A 20,970-nucleotide genomic window follows, 5' to 3' on the forward strand; every position below is an offset into this window, starting at 1 on the left:
TATCCCATTGTACACAATAATATCGTTTGGGCAAATAGAATATACAAAATTTTAATCAAAGGATATAATTGCTTATTTCAAGCAAGGATTTTTAATTGAAATAATAAAATCTAAAGCATAGCTAAATATATTAGTTATTGCCTCGTTGCTAATAGTATAAATGAGTTATTTAATAGGATCGTTTACAACATTTATTATTTACCATTTATCTATATTTTTTTTGTAAGTGAACTCTATCATAAGCAAATCTAAAATTAACATTGTATTTTAATTATCTTACTTTTGCAATATAAAAATATCTTTTGTTAAATTTCCATCTTCAGCCCAATCTTATGTATTAAATCTTTTATTGTCTTCAAAAGGTATTTTCCACCAATTTTTTTCTTGTGAATTTATTTACTTTACCTGTAATTTAAAAGCTAATTTTATTTTACCTTCATTAGGTAAAGCAACATTCTGTATTTAGTTAGATTTAATATTGTATATTTATATATATTTATTACTTGGAACGATGATATAATTACTGCAGATGAATGCATTTGATATATCACCTTATTAAAAATTAGTTAATAATATCTCACCTTAACTAAGTATTTTGGTGTTTAAACTATTTAATTAAAAGCTTGACTTGTAAAGCAAAAATATTAAATTTTAGCTTGAATCATAAAAGTAGTTATCAGGTGTACTTTGTAATTAAATTCTAGATATTAGCTCTAAAGAGTTATATTAGAGGTTTACTTAAATTAGATTTAAATAATTAAATGTAATATAAATGAATTGATTTTCTGATATTAATATAGGCTCAGTTAAATATGGATAAATATTCTATTGGAAGATTTCGAATAGCAACGAGTCAACAAGCTTTGCTTTATAAAATAGATTGAGTGAAAGATTTGAAATACTATAATAAACTTAATATTCTTCATTTAAATAAACACTCTAAACATTTTAATACTATAATAAGTTTATTTCTGATTAGTAAAGTACTTCTGTAAGATCAAATGCAATAAAAGCAGTATTTGTTTAAACTATTAGCACTTAAATCAGCTAATTTATGTAAATAGCTAAGATATTTGCTTGGTTATACTATTGTAATGAAAACATCTCTATAAGTTACATTTCTGGAAACTTTAAAGCAGAAACAAATTAGTATGAATATAAGAAAATGATATTTTTATTTTAATCCATCTAAATACCTTATGTTTCTTTAACAATTGTATTAAATGTTGTTATGTTTCTTGTTACATAGTTACATAAGTATATAATAGGAGTAGTATCAATTAATATTATACTTGTTTTATCCTCAAAATAATATGTTGCTCCTTATAAAAATGAGTTGATTGTGTAGTATGTGAATAAATTTTAATCACCTGGAACAGTCATAATATTTATTTTTTTTATAACTCCAGTTACTCCTATCAAAGCGCTATACTATAAATCATAATAAATATTTGTATTATTTTATCTATAATCAAAATATCCTATGTATCCTGAATATTTATCTCTTTAAAAATAGTTTATTTCAATATTAAATAGACATATTAATAGCTATTCTTTTACATTAACAATTGGTATATTTAATGCATCGTTTTACATTTATAGCTAACTCAACTAAGATTTGATAAAAAAATAAATTTTAAAAAAATTATTAAACATAACATAAATTAAAGATAAATTTTAAATTACTTTTAAAAATTGCTCTTAATCTCCTGCAGTAATTAAATTGATAATTTAAACAACAGGAGAATAAATTATTAATATGTTTTCAGTACATTTCAAAGCAAATTTAAGTTTTAAAACAATCTAATCACTCATATATTAAAAATTTGTTTCTACTTTTGATGAAGCTTTTTCTTAAATCTATTTTATTTAATTTAATTAAATTTAAATTAATAAAATCTTAAATTAAAATTACTTTAATTATATATAGATTTTGTTTCTAAGTTTTGGCAACAATAATCTATTGCTAAAAACAATATTAGTATTCTATTATATTTGAGTCTAGTAAACTAATCATAGTATTATTATTTTGATTTTAAAGATAAAAAGTTGAACCACTCACATATATAAAACTATAAATATTCCAATCAACTAACTTGATTGTTAAATCGAATTTAGCATTAAACTTTACTTAACTGATCAATTTGATGTTTTTTATAATATCATAAATATAAACACATTAGTAACTGCTGTCATATAATGCTATTAAATTTTATCCTTATTCAAAATAAAGATCTTAAAGAATTTAACTTGAAGTTAAATTTAATACTTAAAAAGGAATATTTAATAAATTTTTATACCAATAAACTCCATTTACTGATTCAAATATGTGTAATTGTGTATCATCCATTTTAATTAAACCAATGAAATTGTTATTCTCCTCTTATTAAGTGTTTAAAATAATCATATTTTCAGTGTCAATTATTTTTCCTGATTATTTTACATAAAAAGTGCTTTCTAACTTGTAAAAATTTATTTACTGGTTTAGTTAAAAAATTTTTAATGTCTCAGCTTCTAAAACTTAAAATTTTTTTAACTCCATATCAAATTTATAAAAATAGGCTGAATCATAATAAAATACATATCTCTCAGTTTAAAAAATATTAAATTAAATATAATATTAATTAGAAGGATATTAAATTCCTAGATTTAGCTCTCTCTGAATTTGCAAATCTTATGAACAAATTAATACAATTCCATTATAAAATAAAAAAATTTCCTTTGTTTTTTGATAAATAAATGCCGGGTTACTTATAGGAAAAAGTTAAAGTTATGTAGCTTCCATTATAAAATTTTATGCTCTCAAAGAAAAAGGCTAGCAAATAGGCAATTGATAAGTATTACAAAAGTAGATAATATCATTATCAAATATAACAGGATATATTTCTCCGCTATCAACAGTCCAAAAACTAGTAATTTAATTATGATGAAAATTAAATATTTATGTAGATAAGAATGTAGTTAAATCTAATAAATATAAAATTAATTCTTAATAGTTATTGGAAGATTAATAAACAAGGTAGTCTTCATTGATTATTATATAACTTGAGAAAGAGAAAAATTGAGTTTAATCATTGCTAATTAGCTCTTTCGAATTACTAAGATTAAAGATTTATGGAATGTTTTATATCAATAAAAGGTTTTTATTTTAAAGATAAACAAATATTGTCTTTTAATTATTAAAACTATAATTATATGATATTATTTATTTTTCTTATTCAATATCAATTATATAGTCATAAACCGTCTAATTTGTCTATTATTAAAGTAAAATATATTAGTTACCTATTTAACCAATAAACTAGTAAGTTTATTTAATAGAACCATCATTTTAGTTAAAACTAATACTTTTAGTATTAATAGCAGGAGTTTTTTAAAAGTTATAAATATATTCTGATATTGTTAAATACCCTATAGTGTAATTTATAAATGATTGATGACTACCATAAATAAATAATTTATTCTCATCAATTTTATCAAAGCGAGCTACAGCAAAATAATTTTAACTTATAAGCGTAGTCTCATCATAATAAAATGTACCAAATTAAAAAGGATTTAAGTATTAAATCTTAAATGTATAATCTGTGAGATTATATCTTAATCTAATTTATTATTAATAAGAATTGTACTGAGAAAGAATTTGAGTAACGAAGACATCCATTAATTTTTAATCCATATTAATTATTATATTTGTTATTTTTGATATTTCAGGTATAAAAGATTAATCTAAAGGTTTGAAATGATTTACATAATTTTAAGCTTAACCTAAATTGTAAGAAATTAAATAACTAGTTAGATTCATTATTTAGAGACTGTCAGAAAATATAAAAGCCATAGTTGAATTTGACAGGGTATCTTCAAAAATTTGAAATGAATTTATTTATGAATAAGTTAAATTCATGATTGAAATTATTTAATCAGACTATTCATTTAGAATGAGCATTTCTAAATGTAAACTCTCACTATTTTGCACAAAAATACAATTAAGAGTATTCGAATAATAAATTGGCAAACTCTATGTAAATTAAGATACTTTAAATGATTATATAACTTAAACTAAAGCTATTAAATCTTATTTAATATCAATTTTTATAACTTCAAATTAGTTATATAAAAAAGAAGAAGAAGAAAAAGAAGTCAAAATAAAGAAATCATTTTATTATTTTAGATCTTCAAAAATTTAATTATCCAAATTCAATTAATTAATATTTTAAAATATTATCTATCTTTATTCATCCAAAACTCCTTTCTTTTTTAAAAAAATTAATAAATAAATAAAGATTTATTAAAATATTTGAAATTTACTTAAATTGAGAAATCGTCTTTTTATATAAAATATGTTGTAGTATTATTGCTTTGAATTTAAAAAAATAAAATAATTGTTTAAAAGCCGATCTGGTATTAGCTTAATCTCTTGTTCATAACATCATACCATAAAAGGTTATCTGAGTAAAATGATTGTAGAAAAACAATTTGGTTTTTTTAATCTATATACTCAACAAAATAATCAACTATTGTAATACTTTCAAATACAATTTCAAATGTTTAAAAATTCATCACCAATAATTTGCTGCCTACAAGGCATCCTCCTTAATTTCCAATAATAAAACTTTCATTATTTATTTCTTCTCCAATGGAAGTATATATTTAATCATAATCTGTTAAATTTTAAAGGATTTATATATTAATCACCTTCCAATTAATATCTACTAGAGCAAAAGTACAAGCATTTCCTACAACTAAATATTGATCCTCATTAATTGGCTATATTTATTAAACCCTTTAAGTGAAAGAAAATCTTTAGCTTTCTTCAATTTAAATACAATTTATAGTCTCTTCGCAGATTTGTGCTTCCATGTTCTAATAAAAACTTTATGGACAATCTTTATTACATTATTTAAGGCTTGATGGTCCCTAAATAAAGTCTGTTAAAAATGGGCAAACATTATTCATTAAAATACATTGATTATTAGCTATATCAAGCTTAAATTATTAGTCACATTCATTACATATTTAGTTTGTATCACATTTAGCGCATCCGTAGACTTAACATTTCATACATTCTAAATTTTCATTTAAAAATTCATCTTTTGAACATTTTTGTACACAAGTAGAACTATCAATAGAACTCTTAAATAGATTATCCTCACAAGTAATACATGCAGATTCACTAGTATTAAAGCAAGTGTTGCATGAATTTGAACACTAAAGGCAAGATTAATCTATCAAAGAATAAATTTAATTTGGCTTGCATTGAGTACAAAAACATATTTTAATTGCGCACAAGAAAATTATGCTAATTATCTAGTAATACATTCTTTTAAATTTTACTGATGCTTTAAATTCTTTTCTAAACAATACAGTTCAAAAATAAATAAAATTATTCAATTTTTACAATGTACTAATCTCAATAGCCTTATCTAAAAATAAATCAAAATAACAACATTAATAATTTAATCATGTTAATAAAAATTAATCCTTTGAATAATGAATGTCTTTTATTATATTGTTTTTTTAAATGAGGGGAATTACTGTTTTATATAATATTTGCTTATAAATATTAGATTTAGTCAAAGGGAGTCTTGTTCTATAATAAAAATTTATTTATTTAAAATATTTAACATATTTAACATATAAAGATGATTAATATTATATACTTAAATCCCTCACATTTTTTATAAGCTCAGCCATTTTATGTTTAAAAAATAAAATATGTAATTTTTTTATGTCAAAACTTTTTTTTTGTTGAATTTATGTCAAATATTTCCCTACCCATTATTATTATTATTATTATTATTATTATTATTATTATTATTATTATTATTATTATTATTAATTTAGATATCTATTTTTATGTTTTCATGTTTAGTTATTTATCTAAATGCGAAAATATAATTTTATTTTAGAATTTTATACTTTAAATGCTATTGAACTCAAATTATAATAAATACTTAAAATATAATAAATAAATAATATATTTAAAGTTATTGAAGCTTTTAAATTTATAACAAGCAATTTATATAAATATATCATTATTTTATTCAAACTTAAGAGAAATTAAGCCAATATCAACAATTATCTTGAGTGAGCTGTATTTAAAATATATGGTGACTATTATATTGATTATTTTAATTGGAACTTTCAGTTTCATAAATATTACTTTCCCTTGTATTATTATTATTTATTAAGCTTGGCTTATCAAATGTTCTATCTTTTAAGGCTATTTTTTAGATTTAAAATTTTCTAATATTTTTTAGAAAGAAAACAAAATTACATATTTAGTTTTTTTTGGAATTTCTTGTGTAATAAGACCATTTATTTTTCATACTTTTAATAGAGTTACTATTTTGAAAAGTGAAAATTTTTTCGTCATTTATTTCATATTAAGTTATTTAGTGAGTTGGTGAAGATTGTGAAAAAATAGAATCCTAATTATCTTTTAAATCCAATTTAAGTTTAGGATGTTCTTAGGATAATATGTCATTATTTTTTAATACTTTCATCAATTATTTTATTTTTTATCTTAATTTTTTAAATTTGAGCAAAGAACTTACCTTTTAATTATTTTATATTTACACATCAAGCAATTAAGGATATTTTTTTTTAAGTTAAAATATGAAATTTTAGAAACATGTTCTTTACTGCTATTAATGAGGAATTTTTAGTCTTGATAATCCTATTATTAATATAGCTACAAAAAGAAAGTTAAGAAGGATAGTCATAGCTATCCAAAATATTTAATATGTTAAGTTATTTTAATAGCCTACAATCTGTATCATACAAAAATTTAATGATACTGCACATGTTAGAGTAGATATTTGCTATAAACTATTAAAGTATTTGTTTAAATATGGTTATGATTTAAATAATAAAAAAAATTAGATCATCAAACAAAGATTTATTACAGCAACCTATTATTTTTTTAATGGTAGAATTAATTAGAATTTACTAGAATTTATTGATAATTTATTTTTAGGAAGTTAAATAATAAAATTAACTGAAATTATTAAGTAATCTATTTATATTTAAATAATATTTTAAATAAACCTACTTAAAAATATTGATAATTAGTAAAAAAATACAACTTTCTTAATTTAATAGATAAAAATTTTAATATTTTATTAAATTTATTATTTTAAAATAAAAATAAAAATATTATGTTACCTTTAATTAGATGCCTTATTTGAGTAAAACAGATATTAAAATCAAACTTGTTTTATAAGTCAATACCCAAAACTCCCAGTAATAAAATTGTTCTTTATAACCAGCAAATATGAAAGAATATTTTATTTATTTAATAAATGACTTTTTTTTTGATTTAGTATCATAAATTTTAAAGAATAGTAATAAAGGTATTAAAAAACCCCATATAAAAATAACAGGAATTGTAAATAAGAATATGTACGGCTTATGCTAATTTTTATCATAACATTCAATTCCAAAATCTAGATCTAAATATTTTTTATCTCCTATTGCTATACAATTAATAGATCTAATAGCAAGAGTTATTACCATAGGGTAAAAGTAAAAATAAATAAAAATAGCTGCAGTTTATAAATACTTGATAAATAAATCTATTTTTAATAGCTTTAAAATAATTCCTTTTATATAGTAAAAAATAAGTATTCCTACAGGTAAAGAAAAAGACCAAAGAGATTCGAATAACCACAAAGGTTGTAGATTAGGGTGTTTAGAAAAAACACAATCAATAGATTTACTAGTTAAGCTAGCTGAATTTCCTGATAGCTAAATAGGAACAGTAAATAAAACTGGCATTTTTGAGATAAAAGAGCATACTAATGATAGTATTTATAAATGATCGGTGAGAATTTTAGAAATAATTTATGATCTATCAGATTTGTTTACTTTTTAAAAAATAAATTTTTTAAAAACTATTAAAATGGAAAATAATTTTTTACATGTTGATCCTAAATAAATAATTTCTAATTTATTTAAATAATATCCTTTAATTTTAGCTTCTAGCTATTTTATTATTCTTTTTACAATTAAAAATATGTAAAGAGAAATCATTAAGTATACCATTAAATTATAAAGTATTATTTTTTCAATATTTTCTTCGCATTTATGGCATTCTCCATTATTATATATTTCAGAATATATACTTCCCCAAATTTCACCGTATGTATCACACTAATAACATAGAGGACCTTTATGTCCTTCAACGCAGTAAAACTATTTAATAAAAGCATTTTATTAAAAATTTGAAGGAAAAAAAAAAAAGTATATTTTGAGTTGAATATTTTATAAAAATTTTAATTTACTTTAGAAGAAGAAAGTTATGGTTAGCACGATAGAGGGTTAAAACTGCAGTAGATAATATTGTCAGTATATTCGTTTTCTCTCCAATATCCGTTTTTTAATTAAATATTAGAATCTATACATTTGACAGCTGAATCAGGGCATTGTCTACACTCTTGATCATTTAAACTTAAAGAATATTTACCATCAGGGCAAGATTCACATGTTATTGAGTTACCATATTATTTAAATATTTATCCTATTGAACACTAATCTAATTCTATATTCAATATTAATTCTATTTAACCTGAATTTACCACAATATTCCCATTTGAATCTTTTAATGAAGGAAATTAATTGCTCACTATTTTTAATACCAACTCAGAAATAGGTTTGTAAAAAATCTAAACATCTAAGTTAAAGCCCCCATTTGTAAATTATTTTGTTTAAAGTTATCCAATGCATTGTATTTCTTTGTTTTCTTAATTCCATTATATAGAAACACTTATTTATTGCACTAAAGATTAAATATCACTACTTAATAATGAAAAATCAGTTGAGTTAACATCTACAAATCTAATTGGATTATTTTCTTCATCAAGCAATTATATTTTTTCAAAATTTATTTAATCTCCACTTTTAATTTATTTGATAAATATAACATTATTTTCATATAACTTTAAACTATTTTTAGGAATTTTTATGTTTTCTAAATTAATAAATACTTACCTCAAAGTAGAACCAAAATTTTATCCATAAATATACGCTAGATTGTCTTTAAAAGTATTATTATTTTTATTACCTTTTTGCAGATCAATTAAAAAATCTGGCATAACCTGACCATAATTTATTCCTCCACCAATTTATGCCTAATTTGAAGCTATAACTGAGTTTTACAGGATCAAGTTATTATTTTAGAGATAAATTGAACCACTTGAAGAATAGACTGATTTATTTTCTATTAGCTAAGATTAATTTATTTATAAAACTCCCTACATAATAGTATTAATCATATAAATAGCTCCACCATTTTATAACTTACAAGTATTAAGCCAAAAAATAGAATTTTATATAATTATCTCCATGTTATCAAGTGCATAAATAACACCTCCTGGGCCATTACTATTTTTGTTGTTTGTAAAATGACTCTCGGAAATAGTAACTAAATTGCATTCTTATATCATAAATATAGAAATATATTAACTATTTATATTAATTATATCTTTTATTAGCACACTTTTTAACTCAACATTAGACAGCTAATTTAAATGGATTAAGGGGTTATTGTTAAGAATACAAGAATTCATAAATTTTTCCTTAGAAATAAGAGAAAATCCTTCACTCTTTTATTGATTCATAGAAAGGAACTAAATTTAATTGTTATTTGAATTAATATTTTCTATTTATGAGTTATTAAAACTTATTATATATATTAAATTAATATCTAATTTGGAAAACAAATAATTTATATTTGTAATATTTAAATTTATTATATTAATTTAATTAGCTTGAATAGTGAAAATAGTTAAGGAAGCTTAGAGAAGATCAATACTTATTTGAGAAGCTTCAAAGTTGTTAATTTTAAAAAAAAATATGGTGTCTATACAATCAAATATTTCAATATCCTTTAAAATAGCAGAATCACTTAGATACTAAACTGCATTAATATCTTATTCTTTTATTTCAATTATTATATTTTTTTTTGATTAGATAAGATAAATTTGTTAAATAGTTGATATAATCGTGCTTTGTATAAAATAGATTGTAGAATAAGTACTTAAAACTAATGAAGTATTCACAACTTTAAGATCTTTTATTTACCATAGTTCAAAAACATTAAATACATATTAGCAATTTGTAACGTTAACGTTTGTAATATTTACCATTTGACTTTAACCTATCTAAAAAATATTACTTAAGTCTGAATTAGAAAGGTAAACGTTGTTAATTAAAACATAAGTATTGTTATTTAAAACAAATATAAAATCTTCATGCATTTTTATATTTTACAAGATTAATTAATCAATAATAACTGTTTCACAGTTTGAAATTTAAATTTAGCTAAAATTTACTTATTAAATGAGCACTTATTAAAAATAAACCTTTTTAAAACTTTGTAATTTTAGTGATTCATTTAAATTTAAAGAAACATTCAGCATTTAAAAATTTTCAATTGTACCAATAGAATTTAAATTTACTTGAGTTGCTATCGATAGAGACATTTATTTTAAAAATAAATTAGAAACTTATTTGGAAAATTGAATATCATTTATCCATTTGATTTAATTTTCATATTTAGATAATAACCTTAAGCTTAATTTGTGTGATTCATCTCTATTTTAGTCTTGAAAATTAATATCTATTTATTCAATAGATTATCCATCTTAATATTCTATTTCAATTATTGAAAGTATTTATTAAGTAGATTAAATAGATTAAGTTATCTCATTAATAACAGTTTTTGAATAAATATTTTCAGATGTTCTATTCTGTTATTGTATTTAAATAGAGCATAATTTATTTGTAGATAAGGGTAATATAATTTGAGTTATATTTTAATAATTAGAAACCAGTAAAGATGAATATCTTTGATTGTTAGAATCTATAATTAGCTAAAAGCTTTATAAAAATCTGTTTTTTTAATCTTACTCATAAATATTTAAATAGGCAGCATTTTATTTCAGTTATATAATAGATAATTTATTTTTTTAAACAATAATAAAATGGTTATTATAATTCATATTTATTAAATTATTTGCTTCAGTAATTCCTGTGTTTAATGAAGGAAATTATTGTTCAAAGCTTATTCCATTGTACACAATTATATTGTTTGGGCAAATAGAATATACAAAATTTTAATCGAAGGATATAATTGCTTATTTCATGCAAGGATTTTTAATCGAAGTAATAAAATCTAAAGTATAGCTAAATATATAAGTAGTTGCCTCGTTACTAACAGTGTAAATGAGTTATTTAATTGGATCATTTACAACATTCATTATTTACCAATTATCTATATTTTTTTGGTAAGTAAACTCCATTTTAGACAAATCTAAAATTAATATTGTATTTTAATTATTTTACTTTTGCAATATAAAAATATCTTTTGTTAAATTTCCCTCCGAAGATTAATCATATGTGTTAAATCTTTTATTATCTTCAAAAGGAATTTTCCACCAATTATTTTCATTTAAATTAATTTTCTTTACCTGTAATTTAAAAGCTAATTTTATTTTACCCTCACTATTAGGTAAAACAATATTCTGTATTTAGTTAGATTTAATATTGTATATTTATATATAGTTATTACTTGGAACGATAATATAATTACTGCATATGAATGCTTTTGGCATATCACCTTGCTAAAAATTAGTTAACAATATCTCACCTTAACTAAGTATTTTGATATTTAAACTATTTAATTAAAAGCTTTATTTGTACAACAAAAATATTTAATTTTAGCTTGAATCATAAAAGAAGTTATCAGGTGTACTTTGTAATTAAATTCTAGATATTAGCTCTAAAGAATTATATTAGAGATTTACTTAAATTAGATTTAAATAATTAAATATAATATATATGAATTGATTCTCTGATATTAATATAGGTTCAGTTAAATATGGATAAATATTTTATTGGGAGATTTAGAATAGCAACGAGTCAACAAGTTTTGCTTTATAAAATAGATTGAGTGAAAGATTTGAAATACTATAATAAACTTAATATTCTTCATTTAAATAAACGCTCTAAGCATTTTAATACTATAATAAATTTATTTCTGTTTAGTAAAGTACTTCTGTAAGATCAAAAGCAATAAAAGCTGTATTTTTTTAAACTATTAGCACCTAAATAAGCTAATTTATGTAAATAGCTAAGATATTTGCTTGGTTATACTATTGTAATGAAAACATTTCTATAAGTTACATTTCTGGAAACTTCAAAGCAGAAACAAATTAGTAAGAATATCAGAAAATGATATTTTTATTTTAATCCATCTAAATACCTTATGTATCTTGGACAATTGTATTAAATGTTGTTATATTTCTTGTTACATAGTTGTATAAGTATATAAGAGGAGTAGTATCAATTAAGATTATACTTGTTTTATCCTCAAAAAAGGTAATACCTGTACCCAAAAAAAATGTCCGCATCCGCAATGTCCGCAATGTACAGGTGAAACCCTCAAAAAAATATGTTGCTCCTTACAAAAATTAGTTGGATGTGTAGTATGTAAAGGAATTATAATCACTTGGAATAGTCATAATATTTATTTTTTTTATAACTCCAGTTACTCCTATCAAAGTCTTATACTTTAAATCATAATAGATATTTGTATTATTTTATCTGTAATAAAAATATCCTACGTATCCTAAATAGTCATTTATTTAAAAATAGTTTATTTCTTTTGCAATTAGGCATATTATTAGTTACTCTTTTACATTAACAATTGGTATATTTTACGCATAATTTATGCTTTATAGCTAATTAAACTAAGATTTAATAAAAAATTAATTTTAAATAAATTATGATAAATAAATTTAATTAAAGATAAATTTTAAGTTACTTTTAAAAATTGTTCTTAATCTCTTGCAGTAAGTAAATTGATAATTTTAACTATAGGAGAATAAATTATTAATATGTTTTCTGTACATTTCAAAACAAATTTAAGTTATAAAACAATCTAATCACTTATATATTAAAAATTTGTTTCTACTTTTGATGAAGCTTTTTCTTAAATCTATTTAATTAATTTAATTATTATTTAAAATAATAAAATCTTAAAATTAAAATTACTTTAATTATATATAGATTTTGTCTCTAAGTTTTGGCAACAATAATTTATTGTTAAAAACAATATTAGTATTCTATGATATTTGAGTCTAGTAAACTAATTTATTCATTCATAATATTTTTATTTTGATTATAAAGATAAAAAGTTTAACCACTCATGTATATAAAACTATGATTATTCCAATCAACTAACTTGATTGTCAAATCGAATTTACCATTAAACACTACTTAGTTGATCAGTTTGAGACTCTTTATAATATCATAAATCTAAATACATTAGCAATTGCTGTCATATAATGCAATTAAATTTTATCCTTATTCAAAATAAAAATCTTAAAGAATTTTAACTTGAAGTTAAATTTAATACAAAAAAAGGCATATTTAATAAGTTTTTATACCAATAAACTCCATTTACTGATTCAAATATGTGTAATTATGTATCATCCATTTTAATTAAATAATTTAATAATTAATATAAAGGTCTGGTCAATAGAAAAATATTAAAATAACATTTAATACTATTTAGATCAATATTAACAGAAATTAATTGAATTTAAAAACAGCAAAAAAACTCAATAAATTAAGATTGAAGAGAAGAACTCGAAAAAAAAATTATTTATAAGCAGATATCAGAAAATTTATAGATGAATAATTATAGTTAATTAGTATATACTATATGTTTTTTATATTAATTATTGAACCAACCATATTTATTGATTTCTCACAATTCGGTTAATTTTACAAGTAGCTTGTTTTCTACAGAAAAAATATACCGCGAATAACAATAAATTTAAGTAATCATTTAAATAAGTAAAGTAATAATACAAATAAATAATTTTGAAGTTAAGTTTATTATTAAAGAGATAAACTGTGAATAGCTTATAGTTAAGGTAATGATTAATTTTCTAATTAAAAATTATATTTTAGTCTATAAATAGCTAATTATAAAATATGTTTTTAACCATACAAATCTATGTTTTCTATTAACAATAATCTAGTAGGAAATAAGAGATACAAATTAAACAAAATAAATTTTCATCTTTAATTCATTTAAAGTACAAAATTCATATTGTTTTATTTAAATTCATATTAATATTAGACCGTTTAAAACATACAGTGTTATTAATTTTATTTGAAACTATATTTTATTCTCTCTGATGTGAAAATTTTAAAATAAGCAAGATTTAGACTAGATCCCCTATTTAATAACACTTAACTCATGCATATTAGTTTAGATAAAATAAGGTTATGATAAATATTTTTATAAAAATAAAATTTTTTCACCTTAAATGATAAGATTCTTAAAAATAATAAGGAAATAAATTTTTATTTTGAAATTTTATTCTTTAAACTTAAGTGTGTTAATGTTAGAATAAATATTTAATTAAGATAACAAATAAAATATATATTAAATAGTTATTAATGCTTTAAAATTTATAATCAATAATTTATATAAATAAAAATATCAAGACTTTATTTAAATAAAATTAATGGAAATTAAACCAATAAGATTCTAATATTCAAATTTTATCAGAGAGCTGTATTTAAAATTTATGGCTACTATTATATTGATTATTTTATACCGAACTTTCAGTTTCTTAAATAATACTATCCCTTGTATTGCTATAAAATAAGTTTTGCTTATCAAATGTTCTATCTTTTAAGGCTATTTTTAAAATTAAAAAAAATAATTTTATTTTTTCTTAAGAAAGAAAACAAAATTACATATTTAGTTTTATTTGGAATTTCTTGTGTAGTAAGACCATTTATTTTTCATACTTTTAATAGAGTTATTTTTTTCTTTAGTTTATAATTTTTCATCATTCATTTCAGGTGAAGTTATTAAATGTACTTAGGGTTAAACAGATGAATAATCAAAGTCCTAATTATTTTTTTAATCTAATTTCAATTTTTAATGCTATGAGAATAATATATCATTTTTTTTAAATGATTTCATAAATTATTTTATTTTTTATCTTAATTTTTTAAACTTGAGCAAAGAACTTACCTTTTAATTATTTTATATTTCCACATAAAGCAATTAAGGATATTTTTTTTTAAGTTTAAATATTAAATTTTAGAAACATGTTCTTTCCTACTATTGATTAGAAATTTTTAGTTTTAACAATCCTATTATTAAAGTAGCTATAAAAACAAAGTTAAGAAGCATAGTCATAGCTATCCAAAATGTTTAATATAATAAATCATTTTAATCACCTACAATCTGTATCATACAAAAATTTATTGATATTGTACATATTAGAGTAGATATTTGCTATAAACTATTAAAATATTTGTTTAAATATGGTTTTGATTTAAATAATAAAAAAAATTAGATCATCAAACAAAGATTCGTAATAGCAGCCTATTATTTTTTAATGTTAGAATTAATTAAGATTATTGGATGAGTCATTTTTAGGAAATTAAATAATAAAATTAATCTATTTATATTTTTATAATATTTTAAATAAACTCATTAAAAATTGATTATTAATCAAAAAAATACAATTTTCTTAACTTAATAGCTAAAAATTTGATTAAAACTAAAATAAAAATATTATATTACCTTTAATTAGTTGTTTTGCTATAGTAAAACAGATATTAAAATCAAACTTGTTTTGTAAGACAATTTCCAAAACTCCCAGTAATAGTATTGTTTTTTATATCCAGCAAATAAGAAAGAATATTTTATTTATTTAATAATCGATTTTTTTTTGGATTTAGCATCGTGAATTTTATAGAATAGTAATAAAGGTATTACAAAACCCCATATAAAAATAACAGGAATGGTAAATAAAAATATGTACGGCTTATGCTAATGTTTATCATAGCATTCAATTCCAAAATCTAGATCTAAATATTTTTTATCTCCTATAGTTATACAATTAATAGATCTAATAGCAAGAGTAATTATCATAGGGTAAAAGTAAAAATAAATAAAAATAGCTGCAGTTTATAAATACCTGATAAAAAAATCTATTTGTAATCGCTTTAAAATAAATCCTTAAACTAAGTAAAAAATAAGTATTCCTGCTGGTAAAGTAAAAGACCAAAGAAATTCGAATAACCATAAAGGTTTTAAATTTGGGTATTTAGAAAAAACACAATCAATAGATTTACTAACCACGCTAACTGAATTTCCTGATATTTAAATAGGAACAGTAAAAAAAACAGGCAATTTTGTAGCAAATGAGCATACTAATGATAGTATTTATAAATGATCGGTAAGAATTTTCGAAATAATTTATGATCTATCAGATTAATTTACTTTTTATTTAATAAATTTTTTTAAAACTATTAAAATGGAATAATATCTTACATGTTGATCCTAAATAAATAATTTCTAATTTATTTAAATAATATCCTTTAACTTTAACTTCTAGTTGCATTATAATTCTTCTTAGGATTATAATTATGTAAAGAGAAATCATTAAGTATACTAGTAAATTGTAAAGTACAATTTTATCAATATTTTCTTCGCATTTATAGCATTCTCCTCCATGATTATAAATTTCTGAATATCTATTTCCCCAAATATCACCATATGAATCGCACTAATAGCACAGAGGACCTTTATGTCCTTCAATACAGTAAAACTTTATTTAATTTGATTTAATATATTTTAAAATTAAATAATTAAGTTAAGTAGACTAATTTTCAATAAAAGCATATTTTAATAAAAATTAGAAGAAAAAAAAAATAGTATATTTTAAATTAAATATTTTTTCAAGATTGAAATTTACTTTAGAAGAAAAAAGTTATGGTTAGCATGATAGAGGGTTAAAACTGCAGTAGATAATATTGTCAGTACTTTCATCTTCTCTCCAATATCCGTCTTTTAATTAGATATTAGAACCTATACATTTGGCAGCTGAGTCTGGGCATTCTCTACACTCTTGATCATTTAAACTTAAAGAATATTTACCATCAGGGCAAGATTCACATGCTATTGAGTTACCATATTATTTAAATACTTATCCTATTGAACACTACTCTAATTCTATATTCAATATTAATTCTATTTAACCTGAATTTACCACAATATTCCCATTTGAATCTTTCAGTGAAGGAAAGGAATTGCTCACTATTTTTAGTACCAACTCAGAAATAGGTTTGTAAAAAATCTGAACATCTAAGTTAAAACCTCCATTTGTAAATTATTTTGTTTAAAGTTATCCAATGCATTGAATTTCTTTATTTTCTTAATTCCATTATACAGAAACACTTATTTATTGCACTAAAGATTAAACATCACTACTTAATAATTAAAAATCAGTTGAGTTAACATCTATAGATTTCATTGGATTATTTTCTTCATCAAGCAATTATATTTGTTCAAAATTTATTTAATCTCCACTTTTAATTTATTTGATAAATATAACATTATTTTCATATAACTTTAAACTATCTTTAGGAATTTTTATGTTTTCTAAATTAATAAATACTTTCCTTAAAGTAGAACCAAAATTCTATCCATAAATAAATGCTAGATTGTCTTTAAAAGTATTATTATTTTTATTGCCTTATTACAGAACTATTAAAAAATCTGGCATAACCTGATCATAATATATTCCTCCTCCAATTTATGCTTAATTTGAAGCTATGACTGAATTTTACATGATCATGTTATTATTTTAGAGATAAATAGAACCACCAGAAGAATAAACTGATTTATTTTCTATTAGCTAAGTTTAGTTTATTTACAAAACTCCTTGTTTAATAGTGTTAATCATATAAATAGCTCCACCATTTTATAACTTACAAGTATTAAGCCAAAAAATTGAATTTTATATTATTATCCACATGCTATCAAAAACATAAATAACACCTCCTGGACCATTACTATTTGTGTTGTTTGTAAAATGACTCTCGGAAATAGTAACTAAATTGCAATTTTATATCGTAAGTATAGAAATATGTTAACTATTTATATTAACTACATATTTTATTAGTACATTCTTTAATTCGACATTAGACAGTTAATTTAAAAGGATTAAGGGATTACTGTTAAAAATAGAAGAATTCATAAATTTTGCTTTAGAAATAAGAGCATATCCTACACTGTTTTATTGATTCATAGAAAGGAACTAAATTTAATTGTTATTTGAATTGATATTTTCTATTTATGAATTATTAAAACTTATTATATTTAATAAACAAATATCAGATTTGGAAAACAAATATTTTGTATTTGTAATATTTAAATTAGTAATATTAATTTAATTAGCTTGAATAGTGAAAATAGTTTATGAAACTTAGAGAAGATCAATACTTATTTGAGAAACTTCAAAGCTATTAGTTTTAAATGAAAACATTGCGTCTACACAATTAAACATCTCAATATCCTTTAAAATAGCAAAATTACTTAGATACTAAATTTCATTAATATCTTACTCTTTTATTTAGATTATTACATTTTTTGTTGTGTACTTGAGTTAAATATTTTAAATATTTGATGTAATTGTGCTTTATATAAAATAAATTGTGGAAAAATACGTTTAAATTATTGAAGTATTCATAATTTTAAGATCATTTATTTACCATAGCGCAAAGACATTGTATAAATATTAGCAATTTGAAATATTAATATTTGAAATATTTACCATTTGACTTTAACCTATCTAAAAAATATTATTAGAATCTGAATTCGAAAGATAAACGTTGTTAATTAAAACATTAGTATTGTTATTTAAAACAAATATAAAACCATCATGCCTTTCTATATTTTACAAGAATAATTAATCTATGATAACCGATTCACAGTTAGAAATTTAAATTTAGCTAAAACTTACTAAGTTAATGAACACTTATTATAAATAAACCTTTTTAAAATTTTATAAATTTAGTGATTCATTTAAATTTAAAGAAACATTCAGCATTTAAAAATTTTCCATAGTACCATTTAAGTTTAAATTTATTTGAGTTGCTATCGATAGAGACATTTATTTTAAAAATAAATTAGAAACTTGTTTGGAAAATTGAATATCATTTATCCATTTGATTTAACTTTCATATTTAGATAATAACCTTAAACTCAATTTGTGTGTTTCATCTCTATTTTAGTCTTGAATATTAATGTCTATTTATTCAATAGATTATCCATCTTGATATTCTATTTCTATTATTGAAAGTATTTATTAAGTAGATTGAATAGATTAAGTTATCTCATTAATAACAGTTTTTGAATAAATATTTTCAGATTTTCTATTCTGTTGTTAAATTTAAACAGAACATACTTTATTTGTTGATAAAGGTAATTTAATTTAAGTTATATTTTAGTAATTAGATACCAATATAGATGAATATCTTTGATTATTAGAATCTATAATTAGCTAAAAGTTTTATAAAAATGCGTTTTTTATTTAGTACTCATAAATATTTGAATAGGTGCCATTATATTTCAATTATATTACGGATAATTTATTTTTTTAAATAATAATAAAATGGTTATTATAATTCATATTTATTAAATTATTTGCTTCTGTAATTCCTGTATTTAATGAAGGAAATTATTGTTCAAAGCTTATCCCATTGTACACTGTAATATCATTTGGGCAAATAGAATATACAAAATTTTAATCGAAAGATATAATTGCTTATTTCATGCAAGGATTTTTAATTTAAGTAATAAAATCTAAAGTATAGCTAAATATATTAGTAGTTGCCTCGTTACTAACAATATAAATGAGTTATTTAATAGGATCATTTACAACATTCATTATTTACCAATTATCTATATTTTTTTTGTAAGTGAACTCTATCATAAGCAAATCTAAAATTAATATTGTATTTTAATTACCTTACTTTTGCAATATAAAAACATCTTTAGTTAAATTTCCCTCTTATGCCCAATCTTATGTGTTAAATCTTTTATTGTCTTCAAAAGGAATTTTCCACCAATTATTTTCTTGTGAATTAATTTACTTTACCTGTAATTTAAAAGTTAATTTTATTTTACCTTCGCTAGGTAAAGAAATATTCTGTATTTAGTTAGATTTAATATTATATATTTATATATAGTTATTAGTTGGAACGATAATATAATTACTGCAGATTAATGCATTTGATATATCACCTTGTTAAAAATTAGTTAATAATATTTCACCTTAACTTAGTATGTTGGTGTTTAAACTATTTAACTAAAAGCCTGATTTGTACAGCAAAAATATTTAATTTTAGCTTGAATCATAAAAGAAATTGTCAAGTGTACTTTGCAATAAAATTCTAGATACTAGCTCTAAAGAGTTATATTAGAGGTTTACTTAAATTAGATTTAAATAATTAAATGTAATATAGATGAATTGATTTTCTGATATTAATATAGGCTCAGTTAAATATGGATAAATATTCTACTGGGATATTTCGAATAGTAATGAGTCAACAAGCTTTGCTTTATAAAATAGATTGAGTGAGAGAATCGAAATACTATAATAAACTTAATATTCTTCATTTAAATAAACACTCTAAACATTTTAATACTATAATAAGTTTATTTCTGATTAGTAAAGTACTTCTGTAAGATCAAAAGCAATAAAAGCTGTATTTGTTTAAACTATTAGCACTTAAATAAGCTAATTTATGTAAATAGCTAAGATATTTGCTTGATTATATTATTGTAATGAAAACATCTCTATAAGTTACATTTCTGGAAACTTCAAAGCAGAAATAAATGAGTATGAATATAAGAAAATGATATTTTTATTTTAATCCATCTAAATACCTTATGTATCTTTAATAATTGTATTAAATGTTGTTATATTTCTTGTTACATAGTTACATAAGTATATAACAGGAGTAGTATCAATTAATATTATACTTGTTTAATCCTCAAAATAGTATGTTGCTCCTTATAAAAATGAGTTGATTGTGTAGTAAGTGAATAAATTATAATCACCTGGAATAGTTATAATAATTAATTTT

The 20,970-nt window shown here is 20.8% G+C and overlaps 2 protein-coding genes across 2 annotated transcripts; both read right to left on the bottom strand. All coding sequences in view use genetic code 6, as the record gives it.

The window, feature by feature from the left end:
* Window positions 1-5,756: 5,756 nt before the first annotated feature.
* Window positions 5,757-10,145, bottom strand: TTHERM_01317410 (transmembrane protein, putative; the record flags this gene model as incomplete). The annotated part of the gene is made up of 11 exons (XM_001013053.2): window positions 5,757-5,845; window positions 6,113-6,211; window positions 6,275-6,466; window positions 6,577-6,676; window positions 7,165-7,865; window positions 7,920-8,193; window positions 8,283-8,895; window positions 8,989-9,433; window positions 9,497-9,658; window positions 9,866-9,934; window positions 10,037-10,145. The coding sequence occupies 11 exons, from the start codon at window positions 10,143-10,145 to the stop codon at window positions 5,757-5,759; spliced, it is 2,853 nt and encodes a 950-aa protein (XP_001013053.2).
* Window positions 10,146-15,390: 5,245 nt separating this feature from the next.
* On the bottom strand, window positions 15,391-18,386 carry TTHERM_01317420 (transmembrane protein, putative; the record flags this gene model as incomplete). Its single annotated transcript, XM_001013054.4, has 7 exons — window positions 15,391-15,415; window positions 15,617-15,634; window positions 15,858-16,013; window positions 16,119-16,248; window positions 16,370-16,646; window positions 16,794-18,169; window positions 18,323-18,386. 7 exons carry the CDS (start codon window positions 18,384-18,386, stop codon window positions 15,391-15,393), a joined length of 2,046 nt encoding a protein of 681 aa, XP_001013054.4.
* Window positions 18,387-20,970: the final 2,584 nt, after the last annotated feature.

The sequence above is a fragment of the Tetrahymena thermophila genome (genome assembly GCF_000189635.1).
Source record: "Tetrahymena thermophila SB210 genomic scaffold scf_8254690, whole genome shotgun sequence".
Classification (NCBI taxonomy): Eukaryota; Ciliophora; class Oligohymenophorea; order Hymenostomatida; family Tetrahymenidae; genus Tetrahymena; species Tetrahymena thermophila.